This window comes from Haliaeetus leucocephalus, unplaced genomic scaffold (assembly GCF_000737465.1).
Source record: "Haliaeetus leucocephalus isolate CR32 unplaced genomic scaffold, Haliaeetus_leucocephalus-4.0 Scaffold819, whole genome shotgun sequence".
NCBI lineage: Eukaryota > Metazoa > Chordata > Aves > Accipitriformes > Accipitridae > Haliaeetus > Haliaeetus leucocephalus.
The window spans coordinates 192,177-203,316 of NW_010973255.1; the positions used below are offsets into that span (position 1 = coordinate 192,177).

The 11,140-nt window shown below is 43.3% G+C and overlaps 1 protein-coding gene across 2 annotated transcripts; it reads left to right on the plus strand.

Annotated features, from left to right (window-relative positions):
* Positions 1-2,756: 2,756 nt before the first annotated feature.
* On the plus strand, positions 2,757-8,289 carry DYNLT1 (dynein, light chain, Tctex-type 1). Of its 2 annotated transcripts, XM_010581829.1 has the most exons (6): positions 2,759-2,854; positions 3,321-3,419; positions 5,896-5,937; positions 7,151-7,274; positions 7,494-7,571; positions 7,868-8,288. In XM_010581829.1, the coding sequence occupies exons 1-6, from the start codon at positions 2,828-2,830 to the stop codon at positions 7,936-7,938; spliced, it is 441 nt and encodes a 146-aa protein (XP_010580131.1). In that variant the 5' UTR covers positions 2,759-2,827; the 3' UTR covers positions 7,939-8,288. The 2 variants fall into 2 exon arrangements, with proteins under 2 accessions (XP_010580132.1, XP_010580131.1); XM_010581830.1 differs by lacking the exon at positions 3,321-3,419 and having other exon boundaries at positions 2,757-2,854; positions 7,868-8,289.
* The last annotated feature ends 2,851 nt before the right edge of the window (positions 8,290-11,140 follow it).

An 11,140-nucleotide genomic window follows, 5' to 3' on the forward strand; every position in this document is an offset into this window, starting at 1 on the left:
GACTGACATACGTACAGAGGAGCATCCCCGAAACAGCTGAAAGCAAATGCATTCAGCAAAGAGCTCTACAGTTACAACAGCTTTTGCCAAGTCTCTGGTTTTGTTACCAGCAACAGCAACTAGCAATCAAAGAGAAGTTACTCATTTTTCTAACATTAAAAAGAGACTTGGCACAAGACACTACAAAAGCTGACTGATATCATCAAAATATGCTCAGTCTTCAAGCCACACACAGGAAGAGAAGTGGCTTTGAGTTCTACATCATTTCTTTTTCTGATACTATAGATGTGAAACTACTACTAACCTCAATGTCCCCAGGACTCACACAGAAAACTCTGCTTGTATGGTAAACAGCTCTTTCCTGGAAACAAAATAGTTTTCTATTCAGGTCTGAATGACAAAGCAATTGGTATAGGCAGAAGTTCAAAAGAATTCATTTTTTATGCACCTGCAAAAAGAATAACATTATTTTACCTCACAACTAGAAATCTGATCTCAGATAACTACTAAAAGTTAAAATATTATTTGGATTGGCTATACCAATTCAGACTATTACAGAACCAAGTGTGAGTAATGAAATTCAAAATCACATCCAAATTATTTCAAACTCTGGAAAAGAAGAGAGGCTGTTCTTGGAGGTCGATCTCCTTTCTTGTTCCTGGCTCTACCAGATAAACTGTACATACAATGCAGAAGCCCTTCTTAGTGTTTTGGGTGTTTTAAGAAATATTATTTTCAGTTAAAATTAAACAAAGCCCTGCAACTCTATTCACATGGCAAAATTAAACAGCCTGCAATTTTATAACCTCATTAAGTTAAATAGGATCAAACATATCCACCTGTGTATGTCAAGTTTAATTATCTTCAACTGTATCACTAAAGACAAAGCAACTGTTAGCGAGGCACAGAGTTATGCTCAGCAAAGAATGTTTGGATGATTTGGGCCTTCATTTCAGGCAAAACTTTAACTAAATGAAAGACAAGAAATAACCTGAGGATTGTAACTACCCACAGTGACAGATACATAGTATCACAAATGCAGTCAGATGAACAATAGCCCTACCACTAGCTTTCCCCTAATACTTAACCAAAGCCTTAATTGCTACAGTTTTAACTCATTGTATTTTTCCCTCTCCCCTGGACATGGAAAACTACTGCAGTATTTTATACATGCTAAGAATATAACCAAGTTATAGCCTTTTATTCTTCTGTCTAAACAAGCACCACTTGTTCAGCCTTCCCATAGTCCTCACTTTTTTGCCTCTGCTTTCTGGCTGGTGGGAGCAGTGAGCACAGGCCTCAGAGAGGGGACGAGGGCAAGCTCAGCAGCCAGCCACAGTCCTGCCGTATCCCAGCAGGGCGCAGGCAGAGTGGGTGCTGCCCACAGGCTGCCCACACCATCCCAAAGCGAGGTGACTGGTCAGGGTCTTCTTCTTCAGGAGAAACAGGAGGCAGGGCCTGATACGGGACTGGAGACAAAGGTCAAAATGTAGGGCCGAGGTCCACCAGAGACAGGCCTGGAGCAGAGGACACAGGGGTAGAGGCCACAGCTGAGGCTGATCAGGGCAGCTGAGGTTTGTTGGCACACTTGGGCCCTGAGGCTGTAACTCCTTCAAACTTCTTGAAATACAACACCTAAAACTGGACACAATATTCCTTGTGGGGTCTTATTGCAGAGTGCAACAGGAAAGCTGCTTCCCATGTCCTGCAAGCTATACGTCTGTTTACACGTCACAGTATGGCGTCTCCTTTTTTTAACAGCACCATATGACAAATTGAGGTAAATAGTACCTAATACAACCCCCTACTCTCTTGTCTATGGAATGGCTACCGAGTGAGCTGGTCCTGCTCTGTCTGCATTTATAGAGCTGGTTATTCCTGCCTCACTATAGGCCTTTGCACTTGCCCCCAGTAAGTTATTTTCTCCTTCCTTCAGACTATTTCTCCAGTTCATCCAGGCCACTCTGAACCTGAACAGCATCTTCCACTCTCAGATGTTGGTATCATCAGTAATTGAGGCAATCTGTAAACACTACATGCACACACACACAAACCCCATAAACTGTGAAAAGTGTGCCCTTTGTCTAGATTCTTATTCTAGCTGCTAAAACTAATGGCATCCAATTATGTAGATGCTGTGAGAATGCACATATTCTTCATGTCTTTCCATGTTTTCTTCAGTTTCTGGGCATACATGACACACTCAGGTCAACTTTCCAAGCTCTGTTTCCAGAAACAAGATGCTGATCCTCCTGCCCAGGGAGGGACCTCTCGGCTCCAGCTCTCCGCAGGCACGCCCACTGAACACAAATGGCAAGCTATCTGTATGAAAAACACAACTGGTGCAAACAGTCTTCTCCCTCTCCCTGGCTTTGGGGCGTTTGGCAACGCCATGGCGGCCTCATCACCCCGCCGAGGTCCCGGCCAGGCACCTCCGCGCTGTCGCTATGGAAACGCCGCCATCTTGGAGGGCGCTGGGCAGGCCGAGTCCCTCCCCGTTGCTACACATCCGAGACGCGGAGAACGCATTGCGCAGGCGTAAGGAGAGCGGCGGGAAGCGGGGGGTGGGACGGGACGGTGCAGGAGCGCGCAGGCGCACGGAACCCAAGCGGAGACGGGCGCGAGGCGCGCAGGCGTAGAGCGCCGACGGACGCCGGGGGTCGGGCCCCGCGGGCAGCACTGCGCAAGCGCCTCGGGCTCCGTGGCCCGGCGCGGGCGGGGAGGCGGAGGCGCAGGCGCACTGCGAGCAGCGGCCGGCGCGTGGGGCGCAGTGGTGAGGGGGCGGTGCCGGGGTGTCGGTTGCGGCGTGAGGGGCTCCACCGGGAAGATGGACGACTTCCAGTCGGGGGAGGAGGTAACGGACCGGACCGGACCGGGGCGGCGCGGGGGGCAGGAGGAAGGCAGCTGCGGGGCTGCGCCCAGCTTCTCCTTTCAGGGCCGGCGTCTTGGGTGATACCTGTCCGCCCCGGACCTCCCCCCCCTCGGTCTCCCGCGGGCGATCCCGGGGCCGTTGGCAGCCCCCCGACCCCCTGCTGCCCTCCCCCGGGGTGACGCCGGGGATCGGCCGTGTCTCCGAGCCGCGCGTCCTGGGCAACGGCGGGAGACAGGCCTAGCCTTTGTTCCTGCCGCCCGGGGCGTGCCCTCGCCCCCCGCCTCTCCCCAGGCCGGCCGGAGCCGTCCCGGGAGCTCTCCGTCTCTCTGGCGCTGTGAGCAGCTCTGGTTACCGGCCGGACCGGCAGGCCAGTCCCCTGTCTGCATTTGGGGTGTCCGCTGGGCTCCTCTTGCCTGGCGTCGACCCATGCCTGCTCCTCTCCCGAAAGCTGCCGCTGCACATCACTTGGAGAAAATGCTCGAGGGGTATCGCGGCTTCTGGCTTCACCGGCAGGATGAAGCAGTGTGCTGTGGTAGAAGGTTTGCTGGTACGGTTTAGATCAGTGGAAGGCTCTAATAACCTATTTTTATGCGGAAAGAAGGGTTCACGCAGATAGTCTGCATGTTACAGGCGCACTAATGAGACATTACACCCCGTTAACGGAGATACAAAGTCGGATAGATAAAGGGTCTTGGTCTTTATCGTGCTAAATGACTCCCCAGCAAGTGTTGCTCCTGGAGGGGGACGGTTTTTCTGAGCTGCGACAATTTGCTGCATTGTTCTTAAACAGCTGTATGGTGACTTGGTTAGACAATAGCAAAGCAGTGTGAGGAGTGAAGGTGTGTCCAGCTTGTGCTATCCTTAAATCCTTGTCCTGATTGCTGGGCCTGGCCTATGTAATACAGTTACAGGAAATAAAAAAAATATATAATTAACATACTCGAACATCATTCTTATAGCTGTTTTCAAAAGCATCTTCAGAATTACTAGAAAATAATACTGCTCTGCTGTTTCCATTTGTTGCCTGGCAGCACCTGTTTTAAAAACGGTATTGGAAACATTGTGTCTGCTTTCCTTGTGCCAGAGGGGTAGTACAGGGAAATCATAAAGCTCCTGAATTTTTTTTCCCTTTTTGATACAAAAAGGGTTTATATCATCCTATTAAAAGATGAAGTAGTAGTGTTGCATTATTTGGCAGCTCAGTTATACCCCATAAACCACAAAGCTGGATATCAGAACTTTATGTTCTATTTTGTTGTGCATCTAAACCCATATACGCTGTCATCCCAAAAAATGAAGAAGGTCAAGAAGTAACAGCAACTCCAGAACCAAATTCTCAAATCTATCTATGGCTCTTTCCCACTTGTTTCAGTACAAATTAGGTATCTAAATACCTTTGAGAACAGGGGTTGAATTGAATTCAGTTTACTTTGGTGAACTGTTTGTGCTCATTCAAAGGCATTTCTGAGCAGAGATCTAGACTTTATGAAGAAAAAACTGTATATGGTTTATCATTTTGCCTGGCAGCATGCTTGATGTCTGCCAGCATGTCTGGCATGCGTATTCTTAACTTATGCTCTGTGGGAAAGAGTATTTTGATAATTGTAGCTCTTATTTGGTTAAATACACTGGTGCACCTTAAAATGTAAGCACTGTAAAATTTAGTACCATGAAAACAAATGGGGGATATTAAAATTAAATCAAAGTCAAGAAGCTGAAAATAAAAGCCAGTTTGCCACAGCACATAAAAGCTTTTACAAATGTTGAAGTGTATGAGCAAGTTGGTGCCTCTGAATAGTTACGGCAAAGGCACTGCCTGTCTGTCTCCTGGGGTGTGCTGTTTCTTCTGTCACAGCGAACAGTCAGCTGCTCACATGTCTCTCAATGTCACATGTAATTGAAGCTGGCTAGACTGTTCACCTTCTGACCAAGGGTTTATGAATATAATGTTCAAATTCTCCTGAGCAGGTATAACTATGTCCTGCTTGAACACCTGAATTATGTGGTTTTTCATGGTTGCCAGCTGGAGAAGCTGGCAGATTTCCCAGTGAAAACTCAGTCAACATATGCTTGATTAGGTTAATTTTTAAATCCTTATTCAGTCTTCTGAAATTAATTAGTTTGCTGCTGTGTACATTTCTTTTGTCTGGTTCCTTTCTTTTGGTTTGTGAGGCGAGGCTGTGAGATGCCAGTAGTAAAAATGCAGTGCCTGGCTTGCTGCCGTGCTGTGCGGGATCCCACCGGTTAGCATTCCCAGGCTGCTCAAACGGCTGGGGGGGGTGGCAGGATGCCGCTGCAGCGGTGGTAGCTTGTTTTAACCACCTTACATGGGAGACAGCAATAGCTGAGGGACTAAAACAGGAAAATATACTAACCATACAAGTAAATGAGTAGTAGTTTTAAGATTAGTAAAATATTGGGGCTTTCTCTGTCCCCATTCCACATGCTTAATCTCTACTCCCCAGAGCCTGAGAGAAGGATGAAGGTGGTGGGAAGTCCAGCCAGCTAGATTTCCCTTTTGGTTTCCAAGGGGCAGTATTCTTCTTATCCCCAGCTAAGATTGTCGTGACAGCTGTGAATTGATGTTTTGTCCACATCAGTGCCTTGGAGATGTTGGTTTCTTTTAACCGTAAGCAGTGTCTGCACACTGAAGTTATCTCTGCAACCCCACTGTGAATTGTGGACGTTAATGCTTATCGTAAAATGAGAATATATATGTACAGAAGTGCTATACATATTAATTTTTTTCAAATTTTAACTTGAAAGCATTTAAAACTTTGACTCAAAAGGCCAGCCAATATTAGTTTATCTGTTAGTTTTCATTACTTTGCTAAGAATGTTAACTTGACTGAGTTCGGGGAGTCAGAGTACATATGAATAAATAAAGGAAGACTCGGTATCTTCTGCCTTGCAAGAAATCTGACAAACATAAATTAAGCTTCTAGTGCATGTTCTTAACAAAGCTTGAACTGTAAACAGAAGAATGTGTCCACTGATTATTGAACATTCTGCTTTTTTTGTAGACTTCCTTTGTTGTTGATGAAGTCAGTAGCATCATTAAAGAGGTAAACTAACTTTTTCATTTTATTGGTGTGGAAGTATAGTATGTTGTATGCTGTGTGCTAAAAGGCATTCAAGAAAATCTGATAACTGATATGTAATGGATTTCTAGACAGGTTGCTATCAAACTGTAGATAATTGTTGATTTAACCAATGTGCATACTTTAAGTGGAAATGACACCTAGCTTTAGTTGTGATATGTATTACAAATCCAAAAGATAATTAAAATAATTTCATATGCTCTTCTTTGGTTGCAGTGTATCCCTATCAGAATTTCTAGGGGGATGTTTTAATGTTAAACCTTATAGAGATAGATTTTGTTTCAGTAATACAGGTTTTTTTTATAGGCTGTCTGCATATGCATGTTACTGTGTTCTTTTGAGATGCTTTTCCTCCAAAACGAGTTCTTGTTTGAAATGATTGCACTATTCTAGTTGCTAAGAAACATGAATTTCCTGTCTAGAAAATTTCCTAAGGGGTTTGGGTTCTGTGTCCAGAATTCCTCTTGTAAACAAGCCAAATCTTTTTCTTGTTGCAAAACAACTGTTTTGGTCAGACTCTGTAAATTAAATACACATGCTTTAATACATGCTTCTGTCTCTTCTGAATCTGAAATAATTTTGTGGTTATGTTTTAAACAATTTCTGTGAGGAAAAAAATGTATCAGTGAAAAACATGCAGCTTTAATGTACTTTTATTTGTATCTTAAAGCAGAAACCATCCTCATAAGTAAAATGGATTATTTGGCTGAAGGCTTCTGCTCTGTTAGTAATCACCAACTACATGGGTCTTTTGTTTTGATTTGGGGTTTCGTTTCCCAAAAATGATTCTGCTGAAAAATCTGAGGATCATTTCCATAGAAGAATATGTGTGAATGAGCCGTTGTTGTGTGCATTTTTTCAGTCTCTTTGGGACTGTTTAAATGCAAGATGCTTTTCATAACTCTGGCTTCAGGACATTGGGATAGGAATTACAAATAATCGAAATACCACAAAATGAAGAGAGGATGGAATCTATGATAATTTCCCTTATGCCTAGCTCAAACTCTGACCTGCAAGTTTTCTAGTAGTTGAAAAGACTTCTGACAATCTGTACGGACAAGCAGTATTTAGGATTTTTTCTGTGGGTATGGGGTCTCATCTTTAGTGTTCCATGTTGGAATGGGTGCCTTGTAGATTGATAACAGTGCAGCTTATTTTACGTGTTTGTCGCCAATAGGCCATAGAAAGTGCGATAGGTGGCAATGCCTACCAGCACAGCAAAGTGAACCAGTGGACAACAAGTGTGGTGGAACAAACGCTAAGCCAACTCACAAAGCTGGGGAAGCCTTTCAAGTATATTGGTGAGCTCAACTGTCTCTTTTCTGTTAAAGCTGGTACAGCCAAGTGCACTGATGGGTAGGGGGTGGGGGAAGATCTTAGCAAGAACCATGTCTGTAAACTACTCATAAGCATGTATATATGCATATGTGTGTATGTATGTACTATGCTAAGCAAAAATGTAGCTAAATGTTAATTAACATTAGTGATAAATTAATAAAAGCTTCTCTACTGACTAACAGTGACCTGTGTGATTATGCAAAAGAATGGTGCTGGGCTACATACAGCAAGCTCTTGCTTCTGGGACAACTCCAGTGATGGTAAGGAACAGAACTGTTGCATTTTTCAGCTTGCAACTTTAATGCAAGTCCCCTTGAGACTAGGCAGCATACTTTTCTTTTTTGCAAAGTGCTGTGGTTTTGGAGTAATAGCATACAGTTTGGTATTTTTTCCATTTGGCTGTGATGCTAACTCTGCTATACATGAAATGCTTAGCTGTTGTGAAAGCTTCATTCTTAAGATTCTTAATGTAAACGATTACAAACATGCATATAAGGACATGCATTTAAACTCTGTAACTTTCTTCTCTCGCTGAAACCCTTTTTTGTATTTGTAGGAACCTGCACTGTGAGATGGGAGAATAAGACTATGTACTGTATTGTCAGTGCCTTTGGACTTGCAATATAATTGCCTTGAAATCATTCATCCTTCTCTTTTCTACTCCAGCACTTGATTCCATCTCTACTCAAACTGTGAATACACTGAACAACTTCTGTTTTTAATGTACTTTTTAAGTAACTTTTTTCAAATGTAGAAATGTGAAAACATGCTGTTACATGTTTTATGTTTGTACTTAGTACCGTACCAGTGTTGCCATACTGTCTTAACACTTCAAGAACTTCTCTTCAAGGTGCTAATACTGAAATCTGCTGCAGTGTAAACACTTCCTCTAGATTTCTTTTTTAAGACCAATATAAATGAGACACCGACTTTCACACTTTGTACTCTTGGTTAGCATTAAATTATTCAAATTCATAACCATTGGTGTGACTCATTTAAACTTAACTCTCTTGTTATTTAAGGAAAAAAAAAAGTTCCAATTATTTTAATTCTCTTCAAGGTAGTTGAGGTACATACCAGAATACAAAGCACTTCCATAATTTTGCCAAAGTCACTACAAAATTGCAAGAAAATGAGATGATGCTTATCAGAAAGTAACTTGGCTGCATATTTGGGACTTGTTTAATCTGCTTGCATGGTATTTAGGGCGTGGAAATAACTGTGTTCATTGAACAAAGACAGGTAAGAAGTTTTTCACATTCTAGAAGTGCTCAGCAGGCTAAGCACAAGTAATCATTCACTACTGCAGCCAATTACATGTGTTAAGTAGGTCTTCAACTTACCTGCTACTTTCTAGATAGATTTTGCTGAAAGTGAGTGTGATGAGTTCTGATAGTTGGTGAAACATGATCCTTTCTGAAAGGGGGGAAAAACTGCCTCAAGGTGACATGACTAAATAACTTGTGAATAAGTCTCCTGCCTTCTAGAGTGAAGTTGCAGAGGAATAACAAGGAAAACAAGTTTTCAGCATAGGCTTGGGTAAGGTTTTCTTTGTCAGCTAATTAAAGAAATGGGAGCATGCTATGAATTTCAGATTACCTCTGTGAACTGCTATGCTGCTTCTGTACGCAGTAGCTCACTGCTGTTGAAGTTGAAAGAATTACTTACAAAGCAAGTACAGGAGAGTACCTGGGCTAGAGTCAGTCTGAGTGGCCTGCATTTGCTTATATTTAGGAAGCCCTGTCAAATGTCTTCAGAATCTGGCTCTTAACTAAAGCTGTTCACAGTGAGATGACTGCTGATACAAGAGTATGTTTCCACGATCTGGAAAGATGTAACACTAAAAAATCAAATGACAGTAGAGGATTTGGTTTTTTGTAGTGCTAGGTGTAGAGGCATGCTCTCTGTGATAACTCTACTCAGTGTATCCAAACAGACTGTAGAAAACCCTGTGCTAGGCAGGGCTTCAACCTTCTTCCTTCCTATCCATTTCTGCTGTCAGTAGGGCAAAAAAGTTGTCTTTATCAGCAGGTTTGGGCTTGGTACTTTTGAGACTCTTAATATACCTGTAAGGCTTATATATTACTGCTAGCATACCAGTTTCAAAACATCTCTGTAAACACACCTCCTTCATGACAAGCCACTTCTTTATTCTAGGATATGTCCTAGTGAGTGCTACAGGGCTATTCTGAGGAGTATACGCCTTCTATTTCTGTAGCAGAGAGAGTTTTAGCATGGGTTTGACTAGAAACAGAATGCTGAGTATTCAGTGTCAGAAATGATACAACACCTGTAAAAAGAAAATATTAAGATAGATTGAATAAAGTGCCTGAACTAGTGTCACATCCCAATTTCTCAGGACAATGACTTAGGTTTGCCAATTCCCAGGTCAGGATTAAGGTGAAACGACACCAGGGATCCTTTAACTCACAAAACTAAATTTTTATTTGCTCACAAGAACTGGCATGCTCACCACCAAAACTGGTATGCTTACAACAAAAATTGGCATGAAACTATGTCAGTAAATGATGTAGTATGTGCTAACCATGCATCACCGAACATATACTACAGGCCTTGCTTATATGGGAATTAGTTCAGGGAAGACAATAAGGAGAGCCCTCCGGCTGGGTCTGGAGGTTCAGAGCAGACCCCCTTGCTTTCTAGGCTCCTTCTCAGAGAGGAGCCCTGGGGGGGCTGGATCCGCTCCTGGTCCCAGGCGTGGCCAGAGGTTTACGTCTAAAGGGATGAGGTGTGGGGGTTATGGAAAAGGAAAAAGGGAGCAAGAGGGAGAAAACGGAAAAGAGAAGGATGTCACCGGTCCTGGCTCCAGCGTTGCTCCTGCCGGCCGAGGGGTCCCGCTCCAGCGGGCACATGCACCCAGGCCTTCAGTTTGTGTCCTTTTATCAACCTTGCCCCTCCTTTGGGTGGGCACTCCAACTCATTAGGCTAATTAGGTGTCATGAGCGGTTTGTGAGCCTTTGGGCTTGGGGGGTCGTTTGGGGAGTAACTTCCCCTTCCCTGCATGGTGATCTGTCCTGCTCAGCTTATCAGAACAGGGAGCTGCGCACCCTCTGGCACAGCCTCCTCCTCCTGTGGCTGATGTCTGTGCTGATGGGCTGCTTCTCACCTGGGGTTCCTTGCTCGGCAGGGTTCCTTGTTGTGCAGAGTTCATTGTTAAGCAGAACTTGCCCCACCAGAATGTTTGAGGCATTGACTCTTCCAGTCTCTCACAAGTAGTCATCAGGGTGAGAGAAACCTGTCATGAAGAGAATATATCTTTGATCTCTGAATTGCTAAGGAAATTTTACATCTGGATGGTTGGATAATTTATCTCCTTTCCATTAGCATGCCATTATGATGCTGGTGGTGTAGTACTTAGCTATTTATTTACATTTAAAAGAAATAGTTTTGTGCACTTTGAATCAGTATTTACTTCTAGAAACACTTAGCTTTTTGGTCAAGACATTCAAACATTCCTTGTCCTTTGTTCATGTTAATAATCGCAAATCCCTTGATTATTTTTTTTTTTTTGCCGTTTGTTAGTTCATGCATATGCTGAACTGCAGAAAAAAAAAGGTTTGAGCCACTTCTCAGTGTAAAAGCTGTATGGGAAGAAAAAAACCCTGTTGTAATTAAAACAGGAGTTGTGCTACAGAAATGTACAGTTTTATAGATAATTCTACATGTGAGCAATAATGAATGCTTCCAGTGTAACTGTTTTAGGACTACAGAAAGGGGTTTAGGGGTTGTAGGTTTTTGAGTGTTGTTCCCTCCACTCCCACGAATTAAGATAGAGCTTTTCTGTAAAACGCTATAACCATTGTATATT